The sequence below is a fragment of the Brassica rapa genome, chromosome A03, assembly GCF_000309985.2.
Source record: "Brassica rapa cultivar Chiifu-401-42 chromosome A03, CAAS_Brap_v3.01, whole genome shotgun sequence".
NCBI lineage: Eukaryota > Viridiplantae > Streptophyta > Magnoliopsida > Brassicales > Brassicaceae > Brassica > Brassica rapa.
In genome coordinates this window covers 21,387,695-21,408,094 of record NC_024797.2, presented here as the reverse complement: position 1 = coordinate 21,408,094, position 20,400 = coordinate 21,387,695, and the positions used below count along the sequence as shown (strand labels likewise).

Here is a 20,400-nt window from a genome sequence, read left to right as displayed (position 1 = left end):
CCCATACGTACAGCTCTTCACAAGAAGTCATCTTTTTTTTTTTTTTTGCTAAACCACAAGAAGTCATCTTATATTTATCAGCCGTGAGATTATGAGCAAGTTTTCCACGGCACTAGAGACGAGATATGAAATTTTGATTTCATTAGGGTGTACACAAGTATATTGGAGGATAAATATATAAATGTTGGATAGGCTAATTAGCCCTGCATTTATGTTCTATATGCAGAGCCATTACATGAAGATTCAAAATACGTAATGGACCAGAAAAATTAATAGATTATATTTATTCTTTTAAACTTGTGATTCCATAATAACAGCCATGAACTTTATTAATTTTGTACTCTTGGCTCGGTTAATAGAACTAAAACCATGGAATAACAAATATGTGCGGTTGAAGGTAACCCACAGTCTAATAGTGTTTTATGCCTTAAGATAACCCTTGTGTTCTAAGTATGCAACGACTGTTTCAGCCATTTCGATCGGAGAAGTTCCCGTTCCTTCTTGTCCTAGAGAAATCTTCACATGGGAGGAAAAAAAACAAGAACATAAGGTAAAACACGAAAAGCTCAGAATCTAGATCAAGAACCAAAGTGATGTTCTGTATACATATTATTAACTATTACCTCACAGTTCAATGGTGGCTCGTAAGGGTCATCAATCCCGGTAAAACCTGTGGAAACATTTCAAACGATAATATATCATTTTGAGATTTCACAGACAAAGACAAGTCACAAAAAAATACAAACACTGCAAAGAAAATACCTTTAATCTTTCCAGCACGTGCAAGCTTGTACAGACCCTTTGGATCCCTAGCCTCACAAACTTCAAGCGATACATTCATGAACACCTATATAATCAAACACCAATCTTACTCAAAATCTTGAAAACTTTTGGAGATTGCAATACAAACCGATGTTCTCAAAGTACCTCAACAAAATCTCCCTCAGGAAGCAAAGTACGACAAGCGTCCCTGTCTCTTCTATAAGGAGAAATCAAACTTGCAATGCATATGATTCCAGCATCCGCAAAAAGCTTAGCAACCTCTCCTAAAACAAAGCCAATTAAATGAGATTCATTGTTAATGTTATAAGAAGATTTTGTTGTTCTAAGACTTAAGCTCACCGACTCTACGAATGTTTTCAGCACGATCTTCCGCTTTAAAGCTGAGATCACGGTTTAAGCCGTGCCTTACATTATCTCCATCAAGAATATAACAAAGCTTCCCCTTTTGGTACAGCTTCTGGTTCAAAGCACAAGCTAAAGTGCTCTTCCCTACAAATACAATAACGTTTACATTTCACACAGACCCAAAACTAGATGGTTAAGTTTCGTGACTACCAATTTAAAACTAATTGGCTGTGAATGGAATGACCCAAATCTCTTAAATATTATTTAAATTCTTTTTATATTTTTAATGTGGGATCTTATTTTCAACATAGATATTTCGAAAACTATTGATAGCTACACAAACCTGAACCACTAAGACCAGTGACCCAAATCACACATCCTTTCTGGTCAAGCAACCTCTGTCTATCAACTTTCTCGACAGGACATTCATGCCACTTTATGTTCGTCGAGTTTCCGACCGTAGACAATGGTCCTTGTTTTTGTCCTAATCAAAAATGAAAATAAATACTCTTGACATTTTTTTCCCCATGGGGATCAAAAAAAAATATAGAATCAAAATCTTAATATACCTGTGTGACCATTGACCGATTTTAGCTCAGGGATAGATCCATTTGTGCTATGCCTCATGGTTTGAGATCCTTCCATGGAAACACAAGCACGAAAAACACCAACAGATCTCGAGTTAGTACTCAATGAATTGCTGTCGGATATTATCCCTTTAGGAGATGCGGTTGGAAGGCCTAGAAACGATTTAGCTCCGATCATGATGAGATCCGAATTCAGAAGAGAGATCGAAGAAGAAGAAGCGGTAAAATAAGGAAATGTGTTTTTTTTTTTGGGTTAAGAAAGTTTAATTAAGGAAGGAGGAAGATGTGACCGTTAAAAAGAGCGATTATTGGGTAGGTAAACTGGTGAAAATAGAAATGTTGTTGGCCACGTTTTTCTTTTTTGATTTTTAAAACGATGTCGTTTTGTATGTTGTTGAAGTTTTTTTGGTCAAAATTGTTTAACTTTTTTTTGGTCAGCTATTGTTAAACAAATGTACTTGACATGGATTTGCATCTACATTCTTAGATTTATAGGTAAAAGAAAAGAACTAGAAGTCTGGAACAAATAATCGGACTTCTGTCAAAATCGAACTTTAAATTATATTCTTTCTTTTCTAGTTCCACGAAGCTAAATAAAAGTTTCAGTAGTACACAAGTCCCATGGACACAAGTGGAAATAGTAAGACACACAAGTATGCGTTACAAAAAGTATAAAACCATTGAAATTTTCCAAACCTGTTTCAGCAAATACACTATTTGGTAGAGTTACAGAGATACAAAGGCATCAAGGGCCACAACGAGGAATAAATAGATGGGACCGTGCCACTCTCTCAGGCGCGTTCATCATTCACGTGGTTTGGGACCTCGGGTTGGTTGTCCAGTGGCATGTACTGTGCCATTATGGCTCTTATCTCTGAGTCCATGTATTGCTGTAAAACCAGACATAGAATATTTCAAAAAAAAAAAAACATTTCCGCAAGCAACCGTGTTTAGGTCCAAAGACATCTCAGGCCACAAAACAAAAAAGGCAAATCAAAGAAGAGAAAAGCTTACCCGTAGTCTATGTTTGTAAACGAGGTACGCCCCACCAGCTGCAAGTCCCAATGATAACATTATAAGCCAAACGGCCGTCCACGCTGACTTCACTTGTGAACCAATCTTGCCTAAATTTCAACAAAAGAAACGCTATTTGTAATGTATTCTTAAACTCTAAGACTTGCAAGTTAATGAAAACTCACTGATGCAAGTGTCGTGATCTCTGATGTAGAGAAGGTCACCGCTACAAGAGCACTCATAGCTTCCCCAAGTATTCTTACAGCTACATTCCGGGCACTGACAAGCTTTCTTCTCTTTGCACTCATTAATGTCTGGTAAAAGGAAGCATTATAAAATAGGACTAAGAAGTAGTGTCACACAAGTTTGAGAGAGAGAGGGTCCTCTAACCTTCACACTTCTTAACACCGTCTCCTTTGAATCCTGGTGGACACTCGCACTTAACACTGTCCTTGTCCTGAATGTATCACAAAAATTGAGACATTAGTCTCCTATTATAATACGGCAAGTTTGTGCTCAAAAATGAAGAGAAAACTAACCACACAAGCAGAGAAAACATGTCCATCTCTCTCTTCATGCCAACAACCTCCATTGTTGATCGTGCATCTCCCTGGCCCGCTTGCTGTCAATGCAAACACCAAGCGACTATAAGTTTGCTACTAAATAACATAAGTCTATTAAATTATAAACTACTTATTAAGATGACAAGAACAACTCACGTTCACAGTGGCTGTATCCATCCCCTTTGAATTTCACACCATCTACTAGAGGACACTCGCATACTCTTCCTCGGAAAGTATCCTGCCAAAATTAAGCAGATTAATACATACATATATAACAAAAAAACATTTGCGAAGGAATACCTTGCAAGCAGTTATGTTGGCTGATTTATCTTGCCAACAACCGCCATTGTTATCTAAGCACTCGTTTGACTCCATCTCTGTCAATTTTCAGTCGAAAAATGCGAATTTCAAATTTCACATTTAAGTATTAAAAGATGTGACCAAGCAGGTATATATATACCTGTGCTCAGGCATATAGCTGGTTCAGTCGTCTCCTCAAAACCAGAACATAGGGCCTTCAGTACAGCACTCTTCTCCAACTTGCCTGCAAGGAAACATTTATTTAACAAGATGAACTTAGAGTATTGAAGTCTTACGCGACAAACCTCGGTACTGTCTGTTGTTGACAACCAATGTAGGTAATATGGTAACATCACCCCTTGAACCCTTGCCAACCTACACAACACATGTAAGTACCTCAAAGAACATCACAGCTAAGATGGGTTATCATTTAAGTAATTTTACTTGAGCATCTTGTTCTTCCTTTAGAACCGGATTGTCCGAGTCAGCATCAGGGTCTCCCATACACTTGTCTAGTTTTCTACTATCAATTCCTGTAAATACATAAAAAATATATATATTATTAAGTTCTTTTAATTTCCAACCTATAAATAGAAAGACTCACCAAGAGATTTGATAACAGAATCAGCACACTCTTTGTTGTACTTCTTCTCCTTCATGGGACATCTAATCTGAAAATCAGTGACGTAATCCCACCAAACCCACGGTTTCCCGGTCTCATTCGCCACCTTGTAAACGCAAAGCTGTCTCAAATTCTCCACAACAACGTCTTTTCCATCGTACCCGGAGCTAAAGTCCTGCTCCGGATCAGGAGCGCAGTACCTCCCCTTGTTGATACACTGAGACTTACACTGCCGACTCAACGTGAAGGCGTGAGGACAATACCAAGTGATGTAATGAGGCCTAAACTGCGTGTACCCGCCTTTCTCGAGAATCTGCGCGGCGCCTTTGAAATCTTTGACAAACTCCATCAGCATGTCGCACTTGACCCCGCACTCGTCGTTGCTGTTGGTCCAGAGCTCGTACTCGACGCGGGCGTCAGGGTGAGGGACGGCTTCTCTCCAGTCGAGGTTCAAGTTCACCATGTCACCTCCGCTGATTGCTTTCTTCAGCTTCTCGCCGAAAGTTTTTGTGACGAGAGCAGAAGGTATGGTGATGTTCTCGATGTATTTGGCTGATGAAACATCCTCTTCTGGTGTGTCCATAGTGATCAGAGGCTCATCAACATTGTCTGCTACGAGAACAGCGGAAGCACCGGCTTTTTGTGCGTTCCAGACCTTTAATGCGAAAAAGCAATCTAGAAAACAGAATAGAATTATCCATTAGGCTAAGTCAATGTTCAAAAAATCACTAGGCGGTAGTCAGACGTCTATAGAAGATTATTGTTTAGACGAGCGGCTAGATTGTTTGGCTCATATCCAATTTGCCAGGAAAAATATAGTGAGATTTTGATTCTTTGTAGCTGTAAATAGGAGAGAATAGTATTTTTTAGGTGCCCCGCCTAGACCGATTTTTAGAACAAAGGGCTAAACTTATGCAGAAACATGAAAGAAATGTATTACATTTCCTAAATCTAATCCTATTGGCCGGGAAAAAATATAGTGAGATTTTGATTCTTTGTTGCCTGTAGTAGATAGGAAATAAAATAGTATTTTCTAGGTGCCTGTTTAGACCAATTTTTAGAACTTTTGGCTAAGCTTATGCAGAAACATTAACAAAATTAGAAGAAAGGCATTACATTTCCTAAATCTAACATACAATTATAAGATACAAAGAAGTAACTTAAAGGAGAAAAATGAGTTTAGTTTTGAACCTCCACGATCAACCAAGAGGAAGGTAGGGAGAGCACCAGGCTGCGACTTGAAAGAAATAGAGAAATCGCTGAACTCTTTGCACGATTTCTGATTCTCCTTTGGATAAATTACGGTGCCGGCCATGCTTCCGCCGTACTGAGGGATCCCGAAGTTTCCAATTGCGCTGTCGTGAGTCCCCTTTATGCTCTCCGGGGAAGTCACCGATAAGCTGTTCTTCTCCACCACGAATCGAGCCTCGGAGCAGAAGGGTACGGAGAGGAGCAGACATGGAAGGAGGAAACAGAGGAGGTGGTTCTGCTTGTGTTGCTTCATCGTCGAGATCTCCGCCTCGACACTAGGACCAAACTCAAAAGGATCTGACACAAAAAAAAGGCACAAACTTACTCCTTGTCTGAATTGGAGCGTTGATTGTTGAAAATCACTTCTTGTCTGAACTCGATTGCAATATGCGAGTGTTGCTCGAGAAACACCGAGAAAATAAAATTCGGTTTTTTTTTTTTTTCCACGTTTCTGGTGCGAGTGAAGACTTTGGACGACGACGTAGAGTCAAAAAATTAAAAGCAAATGGGTCAATTTACATTTTACACTAACTAAAAAGGAACCGGAAACCCCAAGAAAAGGTAAGAAAAATCTCCGGTAGAAAAATGTGGTTTTGCAATTTTTATAGAAAATATATCAAGGATTATTTGTTTATCTAAATTTGGATCTAAATGTTTTCTTTTGATAAGAGTAAATTCATCATTTATTATTTTGAATAGATTTATTTTTATCCAGATGTAACAGTTAGACTCATTTAGATGAGTTTTATTTTAAAGTAAAATTTTAAAATTCATTTGGATGATTCTCGTTTTAACACAAAGCAAACATCAGTTCCATCTCTATTCACAATCCCTATAAATTGTATATATCGTTTTTAAGTCATGTGCCAGAAGATTTGTCTCTAGAGATTTTGGAGCTTACATGGAAAAACATTTTGGCTAGTGGAACACTTTGTATTAAACAAAAGACCATTAATTTCCCCTAACAATTTTGTTTCACTCTCAGTGCCTTTTTATCGTTTGATTTTAAAATTCACGTTACGTGAGCACTTTAGGTTTGAAAATGGAGTTTGCAAACGAAGACATATAAAGTACAACTGGATTACAATATTTTGGAATGGAACGATGTTAAATGGTGGATTCCGTTAATTTCAATTTTTTTTTACCATTTGATATAAATGGAATGGAATGATCATTCCACCAATTCTAAAAATATTTTTTTTGTTTAAAAAGAAAAAAAAATTGGAAAACATGATGGATGTAAAAAAATTGGAAAATATTTTCTAAAAATATTTTGATAAAATACAAAGAAAAGTATTCCATACAAAATTGTTCATGAATAAATGAAATGTATTCCATTCAATTTTTTGTTGTATTCGATTTTTATCATTCCATTTATTTTAGCTCTATTAATTCCAAATCAATTTACCAGTTACATCCATTATATCTATGCTATACTAAAAGGGGGATATAACCTCCTCTTAGAGTGTCCACGTAGGCATAAAAAATCGTCCAATCAGATAGTCTGAAGTTACCACGTCATCTCATTCATTTTTTCGTAAAAAATTAAAAAAACAATGCAAAGGAAAGGATCGAACCCAGGTTAATATGATATAAATATAGGACAGACACCACTAAGCCATTGAAACTTTCTTGGATACATATACAAGAATCACTAAATATGTAATCACAAACTCTTATGTACATTTACAATAATATGGATTCAACTTTCAAGACTCCGATACTTTGTTTTGTACAAAAAAAATAAGTAAGTGACTAAGCTAATATATTATTTGAAAGTGTGAGAACATTGACAAATATGAAAAACATAGATTTCTTTTTCGTGACAAAGTTAAGAATTTTGTAAAAGAAAGTTTAACATATAAATTTTCGTGACAAATATGAAAAATCATAGATTTTTGTACAATTTTGACAAAACAACTCAAAACACAGTTCTCTAATGTTTTAATAAAATATTATTTAAGGGTGCAATAATTAAATATATCAATTCAATAAATTTTGTAATTTATAGACAAAACAATAACAGAACAAATTTTGAAACATTTGTTTAACCTATCGATTTCTTTTCATGAGAATCAAACTAAACAAGATAAAAAAACAATTATATTTATTTAATTACCATTTTATTCGATTTTGAATAATTTTAAATTGTAATAATGTATCTTTTTGAAGTTACAAAAAAAATAATGTTATTTCTTTATTACACTAGCATTATATATAGATTCCATATACACAAATAAATATAATATAACAACATAAGCTTGCTTTCCCCGATTCATATAAAAACTTTATAAGTTATCCACCAAAACAAATTAATTAAATCAATCAAATTGTTAGAATACAACAAATTAATATATAATTTTATTTTAAATTAAATTATTTAAAAAGTGTGTTTTCATTGAAAACAAAATAATAAATAAGTAAAACTGATTTGATGGTAATTTTTATGACATATATATATTATGTGAAAGAAATATAAGCTTAATATGGAAAAAATCTTAAATACAAAAAACTCTAAAATTAACAAAAAAACTAAAAAAAATTAAACTATGATATCAATGGAAAGCTTCTTAGACAATATTAATAAAATATTTAAGCAATAATTAGACAAATTTAATTTTTTTTTCCAGCCAAAAGTTTATTATTAATTAGCATCAGTTATTTCAAGATGTTTAAGAAAATATGGACTTAAATGATATATGAACTATGAATAATAGTACTTTGTAAAGCTGACTTAGATAACACATCTGCACATCATTTTCAGTCCTTTTTGATGCCTAAATTCAATTTTTCAGAGTAGTTATTCCACAAAGAGATCGTATGAGATATTGTTTTGATATTCAGATTTGTTTCTTGACTGTTAAGAAGATTGATAACTGTAAAAATATCTTATTCGAATATTATATGTCTATAACTGAATCCCCAACATGAGACAACTTTGTTTAAAAATAAATAATTTCATTTTTTTTATATTATATAATAAATATATATTATTTACTGATAATAAAAATATAGTTATTCATCTATCACAAATATCTATGCAAATATGTGAATCAAGTACAACAATCAAACAACATAATGATTTCCACAAAGAAAATTTAAAAAATATATTTATGTTAGGTAGTCTTATTTTATATTTTTTAAATAATGTAATACAATATTATACATCATTTTTTTAGAATTGAGAAATATATATATATATCAGTTAGACAAATTAAGTGATAATTAGACAAAATTAATTTTTTTTGCCCGCCAAAAGTTTATTATTAATTAGCATCAGTTATTTCAAGATGTTTAACAAAATGATGGACAAAAAAATAGGATGGACATAAATGATATATGAACTATGAATAGTATTTTGTAAAGCTGAGTTAGATAAAACATCTGCACATCCATTTCCAGTCCTTTTTGATGTCTAAATTAAATTTCTTCAGAGCAGTTATTCCACAAAGAGATCGTATGACATATTGTTTTGATATTCATATTTGTTTCTTGACTGTTAAGAAGATTAATAACTGTAAAAATGTCTCCTTCGGATATGATATGTCTATAACCGAGTCCCCAACATGAGACAAGTTTGTTTTAAAAGTAAATAATTTTATTTTTCTTATATTATATAATAAATATATATTATTTACTGATAATTAAAATATAGTTATTCATCTATCACAAATAACTATGCAAATATGTAAATCAAGTACAAAAATCAAACAACATAATGATTTCCACAAAAAAAAATTTGAAAATATATTTATGTTATGTGGTCTTATTTTATATTCTTAAAATAATGTAATACAATATTATACATTATTTTTTTAGAATTGATAAATACATATAATATCTTATCCGCGCGTAGCGCGGTTAAAAAAATCTAGTTTTATATAATAATGGAAAACATGATGGATGTAAAATAATGTTGGAAGGGTCTTGATACATAAAAATTAGTTTAACGGACATTCATAGTTTCATAAGAAAACTTTAGTTTTCATGTTATGTGTTTATAAAAACACACAGATTGCATCAAAAAAATGTCAAATACATGAAAATGAAATAATAGATTGAATGTTCTGCTCGTGAGTAAAAAAACATCGTCAAATTCATTTTTATGTTGTACTTTTTAGTATATGGTGAATATATCTATTTATGTAATAATTTACTTTTTCCAGAAATTCTGAATATTGACTTTATAATCTCCAATATTTACAAGAGACTTTCAAAGTACAATCAGATTGAACTCTCATAAATAAAGTAAAATTGTCGTTTGTATAGTTGTATATAAAACATTTGCCATAATTTTTTAATCAGATGATAATACATTATGAAAGTTTCTGAAATATTTTCCAAAAATTTTAGTTATAAAAAAAAAATGATACGTTATGAAAAACACGTGTATTCCATTTGGATTTTGTAAGCTTGCGTTACGTCGACAAAATGAAAAACCTGGAGCCTTGATGCAAAAAGAAAATGAAAAACTGAGCCACGTGGAAAATAAAAGGCCCAGCAGCAGTAATGGGGGTGGGTATTCGGACAGAGGTTCGAAGAGGAAAACCAAAAAAAAAAAAAAATCCCAAGAAGAAAAAAAAAAGGTTCGAAGAAGCTTCGGAACGAAACCAATTCAATTCCACCTCAAAATCTCTCTATAAATATTTGCTTCTGATTAGAAATTAAAAACCCTTTCTTCCAAAATCGCCAAGTTCGAATTTTCCCTTTCTTCTTAACTCCTCCGCTGAATCTCACTCTGTTTCCTTCTCCCCCGATTCTTCATCTCTGATTTTGTCTCTGGGGTTCGTTCGCTATTTTGGTTTAGGTTATGCGAGTGGAAGAAGAAGATAGCATGGTGCCTCAAGGAAATGAAGCAGACGGTGAAATGGTACTCGATACGGCGTCGTCTCAACATCAGGAGGAGAAGCTCGTTATTGGGTATGCTTTGACGTCTAAGAAGAAGCAGAGTTTCTTGCAACCCAAGCTCGAAGTTCTTGCTAGGTAATACCACCCCCTTTTCTTCTTTTCTATATGTTCCAACAACGTTGTAACAATCTTTACTTTACTTCTTTCACAGATTGTTATTGTTCGGTCACTTTGGTCCATTGTACTGAGTATGCAACTGTTTTTTGTATTTGGATTGATTTAGTTATGCTTGTGGGAAGGAATCTCTTGTTTCTATGGGAATATTCCCTTTATATTTATCATTTGGATTAGTTTTTCCACTTGGAGGTCAAAATGTCTTCATGGCTTTGACTTGTGATTTTTAATTCTTTTTGTCTCATTTACTTTTTCTCATATCTGGTAATAGTTATTTTAAACTGAAAATGAGCTCTTTGTTTCATGTTTATAGGAAGAAAGGCATATCCTTTGTTTCCATTGACCAGGACAAGCCTCTCTCTGAACAAGGCCCCTTTGATGTCGTTCTGCATAAGGTTTCTGGTTCTTTGCATCTATCCTTAGCTGCTGGAATGTTAAGTTTTTTTTTTTTTCCCTTTGGAATCTAATGGATTGTTTGCTTGCAGTTACTGGGAAATGAGTGGCATGATGTTATTCAGGTTCGAGAATAGTACCATCAGATCTTCTGTTTCTACAACAGTATCTTATGTTTCTGTCTCTGTTTTGTAGGATTACCAGAAAACGCATCCAGAAGTGACTGTGCTTGATCCACCAGGTGCAATCCAGCGTATATACAATCGACAATCTATGCTCCAGGGTCTTGCTGATTTGAATCTTGCAGAATGCGATGGTAACTAACTACTATGTTTACGGTTGCAATCTTTAGAGTAGGATACTGAGATGATGTTGTGGTTTCTCTGTAGGCATGATATGTGTTCCGAAACAAATGGTTGTGTTACAAGATACAACATCTAGTGGTAATGAAGTTGCAAAAGCCGGTCTCAAGTTTCCATTAGGTATCAGCTAAACTTATAACTAACTATTTGGACAGCTGATTGAAAAAACTCAGTTTTGTATTTACTTGTCTTCCAGTTGCAAAGCCACTTTTGGTCGATGGAACTGCAAAGTCACATCAGTTGTTCTTAGCCTACGACTGTCTCTCGCTTGCAGAACTTGAACCCCCTTTGGTTCTTCAGGAATTTGTCAATCATGGTATTAAGTTACACCTTAATACTATATGTCATTGTGATTTATTGGAATGCTATCTTGACACGCACTTTTTTTAATGGCTCAAGGTGGAGTTCTCTTCAAGGTCTTTGTTGTTGGCGATGTGATAAGGGTGGTCCGACGTTTTTCTCTTCCGAACGTTAGCAATGTTGAAAAAGAGGAAGTTGCTGGTGTGTTTCAATTCCCAAGGGTATCATCTGCTGCAGCTTCAGTTGACAAAACAGACTTGGACCCTCGTGTTGCAGAGCTACCTCCAAAGCCATTACTCAAAGGGCTTGTGAGAGAATTACGAAGCCGATTGGTATGCTTTAGAAGAGTCTGGTACAACTGTATATCCATTGTAATATCTGTTTTTTTTTTGTTTATGGTGTGTAGGGACTCAGGTTGTTCAACATTGACATGATCAGAGAACATGGGAGCCAAGATGTGTTTTATGTCATTGACATCAACTATTTTCCTGGCAAGTTCTTTTACCTTTTTTTTTGTGAAACTCTCCCTCTGTGGCTCAATCAGATGATTTCAATGTTATTCAATTGCAGGGTATGGAAAGATGCCAGATTACGAGCAGGTGTTCATTGATTTCTTCCTGGGACTGGCGCAAGCGAAGCATGAGAAGAAGGGACTTTGTGTGAAAAGTGGAATAGAAAAGTGAAAAGAGATTGAAACGCTTGCATTCTGAAATATTTGTGTAGAGATGATAGGCTATGTACAGAAGATAGCTCTTCTTCCATGTTGCTAGCAGTAGCAGATAAACAAGTTTTGATTAGTGATCACATACATCTGTGTTTCTCTCCTATTATCAATCACAGCATGTTGCTTTGTTTTGCTATCTGAAGAAAATATATTTAGAACAAAAATCTGTGAGAAAGCATTTCATGATTTTTCAGATTTGATCTTTAGTTTTTAGGTTCTTTAATCTTTTAGGGTGGGGCATACCCTCATTTATCAGATAGTTAAAAATTAGTAGCAAAAATGTTTGCAATTGCAAGTTGCAATTTACGTGCTTTTTTTTTTGAACTGAATTTACGTGCTTTTTTGTGTGTGATTTAAACAGATCGCATATTATCATGAAAAGTTAGTGTTAACGTTTATTAAAGACACAAAAGGTAAATAAAACTAGATTTTGACCCGCACACCCGTGCGGGTGTTAGTTTAACTTATATATATATGATTCTGTTCTAGCTTTGTTGAAGAACGTTGCTTTTAGCTTTATTTAGATTGTAATAGATAAATTAGTACACTGATAAATTAATACACTATAAATTAATTTAAAAAATTGATCTCAAGTTAGTATAGTTCAAAATATGACACTAATTGATAAAATAAAATACTTTTCTTATAAAAAATTATATATACATATATAGTTTCATTAAAATTATAAATGAATAATTATGTATATTTTGTTTTTAACGTGGAGATCCCAAAGATTTTTTAGATTCAAAAATTAATCCCACGAAACCTTTCATCCAGATGCATGAAATTATATAATTAAGGGCGCAGTTAGGTGGCCAGTGCCTACTCGAACCCAAAACGAAAACTCCAACTAGAACCCTTTTACTATTAGGCCAAGACGACTTGGTTTCTATATATATATATATATACTTTTTTAACCCTTTATATATATGCTTTATGTTGTACAAATTTTGTATTGTTTATTTTATATTTATGATAGAGTTCATTTCTATTTTGCTTAGCACTCAATATATTTTGATAATATTTAGTAAATTATATTTAAAATTACACTTAAATTCTGTGAAACACATTTTATATACACCAAATAATATAATAAAAATAATTTGTAATTTAAAATTTAAAATTTAATTAATGTATATATGGTAAAATTAACTATTTTCTATTTTATAAAAATATAAATTCTAAAATAGAAATATCTAAAACGAAATTTTCTTTTAAATTAATAAATTATTATAATCTCAACATTATTAGTATATTAATTTTTTACCGTATAATTGTACAGAACTGTCTTTTTGGGCTCTAAATGTATTTTCAAATAGGTAAATAGTAAAAAATCTCACATCAGAGATAGGAGAAAAGATCATCTAATTTATATGATGTGACATTTTTTAATTAGGCTCAAAAGTTTTGGACACATTATGGAAAAAGAGAGAGAATCATTACGAAAAGCACATGAATTTTGTTCGTCTTAAACGAAATTCCGTCGGCTAAGGACATTTCCAACCCTACTTCATTTTCAACTCCGAACATCATTATGGAGTAAAATCTTTTCTAACCTCACTCTATTTTCAACTCTAAAATAAGTCATTACTCCATTTATGGAGTAATCTTACTCATTACTTCATTTTGGAGTTAAACTTTTTTTATTTATAAAATGGTCCTTTGAATCTTTAATGCTTCTATTTTTTACTTAAATAATATTTAAAATGATACAATAACATGAAAATAGTATATTCCACAACAGATTATTTAATAATTTTAAATAAATGCATAAAACAACAGAAACATAAATAATTAAAATAAAAATAACATAAAATAAGTAATTTAATAATCTGGAAAATCCGTTTCGGATCCGCTAAGGTCGGTGAAATATTGCTTAAACGGAGAAGTCTGAGAAAGAGCTTGTTGAGCGTGAACTTGATGCACTAATTGAACTTGGAAGAGAAGCTCCACCTACTGATATCGAAATTGCAGAAGATGAAAATATCCGATTTCAAAATTTTCTTGCTCGATTTAGGAATATCAAAGATAAAGAAGATCATTTTTCATTACGAAATGCATTAGTTGATCATTCGTGAGAAAAATATTCTAATGCTCATTGTTGAACCCACATATATGTTGTCTTTTTAATGATTTCTTGTACTTTTTAATAATAAATATTTAATTCAAATAATTTATATTTTAATTATTTATCGTAAACATAAAATAGTTGGAGTTAATTGGTAAATTTTTATAAGTATAAGATTTTATTTGTAATTATTAATAAAATAAAAATGAAATCATTTAAGAAATATTATTTTTGGATTAAAAAATGGAGTAATACATTGGAGTAAAACCTTACTCCATTTTGGTGTTGCACCATTTTGGAGTAAAAAATGGGGTAATACATTGGAGATGCTCTAAGAGTCGGAGTGTTATCTTCTCTCCCTGCGTTTCATCTTCCTCCTTAAGCTCTTTGCCTTCTCTGCTCCGGTGACCGGCGCGTGGTGGCTCCGTTAGCACCACCGCCGGTCAGATGTTCTATATTTTCTCTTTCTTTATGTTTGGTCGTTTTTCGTTTTCAATTTTAGTGAGTTTAGGGTTGGTCTCCTTTGTGACTCGAGCTTTTAATGAGTTCTTCTCCTGATCTTCTGGATCTGTTGTTGATTTCGCCGTAGCCGTGCTTCTAATGGTTTAATTTTACAGCTGTGGTTGGTGTTGGCGGTTCAGACAGTGGTTCTGTTTTAGATCTGGGATCTCATTAGTTCATGAGTCTGGTTCTGGGTGGGTCGTTAGCGGCTTTGGAAACGTGGTGGTTCAAGCCACCTTGGTTTCGTGTGTTAAGCTTGGCCTTGGTTGTCTTAAACCAAGTAGTTTGTAGTTCTGTTTTAATCTCTTGTGAAAGTTGAAGTAGCAGATTTGTTTCCTATGGTGGTGCCTCAATGGTCGTTTTCTGTTCGTTTATTATTCTGTGATTCTATCCGGAGTGGTCGATCGGTTAAAGCTTCGTGTTGGTTGAGAGTTTGTGTGGGCTTCTATCTAGGAGTAAGTGGGCGATGAATGCGTCGCATCCGTATCCGAAGGGTGTGTGGACCGAGTAGAGTTCCCTCCTGTCGGGTTATGAAGTCGCGAGATTTTGGTTATGTGGACGTTATCGTTGGCGGGCGTAAGCAGCAGCGATAAGTCGTGGTGCACTGGGTGTAGGAGGTGGATATTGTCGCGTGGCGGGCTATAGGCAGCAGCGAAAATTCCCGATCATTGGTCACTATTTGGATTTAATTTGCTTATTTAACTTGATAAATCGTTATGTTTTAAGTTGGCATGTTTGTTTGTTGCCGTAAGTTATCCCGGAGTGGATTCTAGTTGCCGTCTTCAAGTGGGCTTTTGTGTCTGGGGATTGCTCTTTCATCCGCCGGTTTTTGTATCGGATTGTGTGTGTTTTAAAATTTTATTAAGATGCATGAAATTATTAATTATGAATCAATCGCTGCATTAATTTAAAAATGTTTAAAATTTTTATTAAGATTTTGTTAGGTTTTTTAACATATTTTGTTATAAATAAAAATAAAATTTAAATTTACAGTTAAAATTTATTTATTAATATCTATATAATTTATAAGATTTTTTAGAAATGTTATATATTAAATAGATTAACTTAAATAGTCAAATAGATGTAATTGATGAAATAGACCTAGTATGATTTTTGATGGTATTTCTTTTAATAAAGAAGATATAGAATATAATTATAAAATTTGAAAAATGGCATACACTTTTATTTTATTTTGTTTCATAATAAAATTTTATTTAAATTAATGTATAATAGTATATATTATTAATTACGAAATTAATCAATGGTATTAATTTAAATAAAATATTTTAAATTTTTATAAAGATTTTGTTAGATTTTTTCTCAACATTTTGTTATAATTAAAAATAAATTTTAAATTTACAGTTAAAATTGATTTATTATTAATATCTTTATATATTGAATAGATTAATATAAATAATTAAATAAATGTAATTAATGAAATTAACCTAAATAAATCTAGTATGACTTTTTTATGGTAGATAAAAATGGTACTTCTTTTTTAATAGAGAAGATATAATGATTTTTTTTTTTGAACAAACACAATATAATGATAAAACATTCAAAACTACAAAAAACTTAACTCATAGAGACAAAATGTGTTTTAATAGTAAACTATTCGTAAGAAAAGTTCTAAACTAAGAGGTACCGGTAGTGGTAGTTGCTCTAGTTGATGTAGGCAGCCACAACCTAGTTTTTTTCTTTTCTTTCTTTTGACTGTAATACCTGTTTCTTTTTTCCATGGCTTAAAAAACGATCCTCTAGATAATTTTAACACATCTGTGAGTTCTGTAACATCAAACTAATATTTTCTCAATTTCATAAAAAATATTATTTAAACACTTTTCGCACATATTTAAAAATGGTTAAAATATATTTATGTTTTCATTAATTAGCTCTGTTTAACCAATATTATTTGAGGTAAATACATTTATTTATTAATCAACACATTTTAAATTAATATTCAGCTAAAAATAAATGTAAGATAAATTGAAATTTTAAAATGATACTTTTTGTGTAACAAAAAGAATGCTAAAGTAACACTTCTTAAAACAGAAAAAAAATTCACTAATAAAATTTCTCTTTTAAAATTCTACAAAGAAAAATAAAAGCTATAGCCCCAACCAATCAGGTCCTAAGTATAAATAAACTATAGGTCCAACCAATTAGATCTTAATGGATAAGATATAGTCTCAACCAATCAGATCCTAAATATAGGTAAATTCTGAACTTTATATCTTTAATAAAAAAATGAAAAATTCATTAAAATTTTAACTAAATTGTTGTAAGAGTAATTTACTCTAAAAAGATATTCAGAATTTCCTTAAATCAAAAGTCTTCTCTCTAGTGGTAGGCCGATAAAGAAAAATCGCCCCACCGGTTAATCATGCCTCAATCACACCCACAAATGTGGATATGTTCTTTCTGTTATTGTGTTGCTAACGTCATTGAGCTGACGTCATATATGTTAGTAAAGAAAATACAAGCAAGATTGACAACGACATAAACATTTTAATAAACATGACTATTCTTCATAAATTTTCACTTTAGGTCTTCTTTGTTTTATACTAGGATTTTTATTTTCTTGGTAAATTATAAATAGTACTAGGGATGTGTTCGCGCTTCGCGCCAAATATTGTTTTATTGTTATCATGTATTTGTTTTTTGAATGATGTAATTATGTGGTCGTCTTTATTTGTTAAAAGTATTATTTGATGTTTTTATTGTGTTATGTAGTACTAAGTGATAGGTTAATATATTTTGTGTTTGTTTTTTCAATAACACATTGTTGTGTGTGTAGTACTTGTTAGTGGTGAAATAAGAATTTGATGTAAATTATATTGAATTTCAATAACTTTACATTTGTGCATTTGTTGATTCTAAGTAATACAAACACAAGTAGCTGATTGCATAGTTGAAAACTAACAAAAGAACCTAACCATCAATTAAACGTTTAAATGATAAAAATGAGACTAAAACTCAGAACATGACTCTCAATCGAGCAATGACAGACCATAAAAAAAAGCAAGAACAAAGTGAACACTCAGTTTGCCGCGAGCTACAACTACTAAAGAGATATTTTCAAAAATATATTTTTCATTACGTGGCAAAAGATTTTTATATTTTTATTCTCTATATGTAATAAATAATTATTTAAATAAATAAAAGATATCTTTTTTATGTTTATACTTTTTTAAATTCAAAATTTTTATAAATTTTTTTTTGATTTTTTTCAAAATTTCTTTTTGAAAATCAAAAATTATGTTTGAAAATATTTTTATAAATTTTATGTATTTTTAAGTATTGATTTTATATATTTATTAAAATACTAAATTTTACATTCCAAAAATCTTACTCCACCCACCCCTCAACTCTAAACCTTAAGTCTAGATTAGTTAATCTTAGCGGTATAAATGTATTTTATTCTTCATTAAAAGTAAAATAAAGTGATTAGTGTAAACATAAAAATTAGTATTATAACTATGATATTTATGGCAATTTCCCAATTTTCTTCTAAAAGTCACTGGCACGTTTTACCGATTGTAAGTTTGTAAGTAGTAACAACATAGAAACTTCAACTACTACCCCCTCAATTATGGCCGTCTTCTCCTTGTATAAGTCTTTTATCCGTGCTAATCACCGGAAAAAGTGCTCATCAACCAACACGTTGAGTTCAGCTCTTGAGTCTTACAATATTTACATCCTAGAATGGATAAAGCAGTAGTTAAAAAAAAAGTATGGATAAAGCACATCCTCCTCCAATGACGGAAATAAAATCACTCATGCATGCCATTTCTTAAACAAAATTTTCTAGATTCCTTCGTCTGAATTTGTTTCATTAGGTGTTCTTTTCTGATGTAGTATAATAGCTTCACTTGTTAAAAAAAAAAAAGCAAAACAAAACTACATAAGTATTAGAAAATACCATAAAAAGAAATCATCTCAACAGATAGTCATGCGTTAAAAATGCCATTAAAACTCAAAATTTTCATAAACAAAGAAGAAAATTCTGTGCACCTATTTTAAAATATTTTATTCCAACTTCGAATTTGCACATGGAATGAAAACCCAACTTCAACTATATGAGCAGTATACTCATTAGACCATCACCAAAGTCTATCATTAAAAAAAAACACACACACACATTAAAGATAAGGGCAATTTTGAGAAAAAAATGAAAATATAAATAATCACACACTAAATTTGAAAGAACATTACTCACAACTTCATTTCAATGTTAGATTTTCTTATTCGCAAACTGATCCTTAAACTTTAATATAATGTTTCTATCTAAAATATTAAATATATGCATGTATTCTCTATTTTAACAAAATTATTAATATTTTCATTAATATAATTATTAATTCATATAAATCATTGTATATTCTACTAAAATTAAATTTATGTACATAAATAAAAATTTATTTAAATTAAAATTAGATCAAATTTGTAAGTTTTAAAATAAAGAATTATTACAAATTTATAATTATTATTAATAAAATAATATATTTGAAATATTATCTTTTAGAAAAAATGAAGGCAACCATTTGAATAAAACCCAAACTTATTTTTAATGTAGATTACTTTTATTTATTGAACAAAAGGCTACATCGTTTTAAGGTAACATTATTATTTTGAACAGAAAATGAAGGCAACCACTGAAAATGTTCTTACTATCAAAACGTGTTTATCTTTTATGGTTGGTGCCGAAGACTCGAGCTAGTCTCTATATAAACCGTTCTTGCTAGCCCCAAAATCATAACACACAAAAATAAGCTTGGAAATAGCACTTATAAAATACGAAAAATGAAAGTCACTAACTGTTCTCGACTTCTATTAATTTTGGCTGCCCTTGTGGGAGCTCTTGTTCATCCCTCGAAAGCTCAAGACAGTCCACAAGACTATGTCAACGCTCACAACCAAGCACGACAGGCAGTAGGCGTAGGTCCCGTGCAGTGGGACGGTACGCTTGCAGCCTACGCTCAAAACTACGCCGACCGACTAAGAGGCGACTGCAGACTCATACACTCCGACGGGCCTTACGGAGAGAACTTGGCCGGGAGTAGCGCCGACTTTTCTGGCGTCAGCGCCGTGAACCTTTGGGTTAACGAGAAGGCTAACTATAACCACGATTCGAACACGTGCAATGGAGAATGCCTTCACTATACTCAGGTTGTTTGGAGAAAGTCTGTGAGAATTGGATGTGGCAAAGCGAGGTGTAACAATGGTGGAACCATCATTTCTTGCAACTATGATCCTCGGGGCAATTATGTGAACGAGAAGCCTTACTAATGAGTTATTATGCATCGACATATAAAACACGTGCAATTATGTGGACGTGTTTACATATTCAATAAAGAACATCATATACAGGATGTGTATCAATATTAAAGAAAAATAAAAATCAATGGTTACTAATTATCCGTTACCTAGTTTACTGGCATCTCGTACAATCTCATATATATATATATATATGAAAAAAGCAATAAGCGTTGTAAATCTGAAAAGCTAAGTATCAGTAACATAGTGATATAACGGAAGTATGGTTAACGTAAGGCTAACGTTAAA

At 32.1% G+C, this 20,400-nt stretch overlaps 4 protein-coding genes across 5 annotated transcripts; 2 read left to right on the top strand and 2 right to left on the bottom strand.

Annotated features, from left to right (window-relative positions):
* Positions 1 to 256: 256 nt before the first annotated feature.
* Positions 257 to 1,991, bottom strand: LOC103860404 (adenylyl-sulfate kinase 1, chloroplastic). Its single transcript, XM_009138002.3, has 7 exons — positions 1,698 to 1,991; positions 1,472 to 1,612; positions 1,123 to 1,272; positions 928 to 1,046; positions 763 to 847; positions 624 to 670; positions 257 to 516 (listed from the first exon to the last, which is right to left on the bottom strand). The coding sequence occupies exons 1-7, from the start codon at positions 1,891 to 1,893 to the stop codon at positions 421 to 423; spliced, it is 834 nt and encodes a 277-aa protein (XP_009136250.2). The 5' UTR covers positions 1,894 to 1,991; the 3' UTR covers positions 257 to 420.
* Positions 1,992 to 2,258: 267 nt separating this feature from the next.
* Positions 2,259 to 5,963, bottom strand: LOC103860403 (vacuolar-sorting receptor 3). The gene is made up of 12 exons (XM_009138001.3): positions 5,406 to 5,963; positions 4,197 to 4,889; positions 4,037 to 4,125; positions 3,898 to 3,967; positions 3,753 to 3,836; positions 3,593 to 3,669; positions 3,449 to 3,530; positions 3,269 to 3,351; positions 3,120 to 3,186; positions 2,915 to 3,043; positions 2,730 to 2,839; positions 2,259 to 2,605 (listed from the first exon to the last, which is right to left on the bottom strand). Exons 1-12 carry the CDS (start codon positions 5,716 to 5,718, stop codon positions 2,507 to 2,509), a joined length of 1,896 nt encoding a protein of 631 aa, XP_009136249.1. The 5' UTR covers positions 5,719 to 5,963; the 3' UTR covers positions 2,259 to 2,506.
* A 3,311-nt stretch (positions 5,964 to 9,274) lies between these two features.
* Positions 9,275 to 12,452, top strand: LOC103860402 (inositol-tetrakisphosphate 1-kinase 2). 2 transcript variants are annotated; one of them, XM_018657850.2, is made up of 10 exons: positions 9,275 to 10,236; positions 10,268 to 10,448; positions 10,801 to 10,882; positions 10,973 to 11,005; positions 11,076 to 11,196; positions 11,270 to 11,362; positions 11,439 to 11,558; positions 11,642 to 11,874; positions 11,949 to 12,033; positions 12,113 to 12,452. In XM_018657850.2, the coding sequence occupies exons 2-10, from the start codon at positions 10,276 to 10,278 to the stop codon at positions 12,223 to 12,225; spliced, it is 1,053 nt and encodes a 350-aa protein (XP_018513366.1). In that variant the 5' UTR covers positions 9,275 to 10,236; positions 10,268 to 10,275; the 3' UTR covers positions 12,226 to 12,452. The 2 variants fall into 2 exon arrangements, with proteins under 2 accessions (XP_018513366.1, XP_009136248.1); XM_009138000.3 differs by having other exon boundaries at positions 9,276 to 10,158; positions 10,273 to 10,448.
* A 7,122-nt stretch (positions 12,453 to 19,574) lies between these two features.
* Positions 19,575 to 20,264, top strand: LOC103860401 (pathogenesis-related protein 1). Its single transcript, XM_009137999.3, has one exon. The coding sequence runs from the start codon at positions 19,639 to 19,641 to the stop codon at positions 20,122 to 20,124; it is 486 nt and encodes a 161-aa protein (XP_009136247.1). The 5' UTR covers positions 19,575 to 19,638; the 3' UTR covers positions 20,125 to 20,264.
* Positions 20,265 to 20,400: the final 136 nt, after the last annotated feature.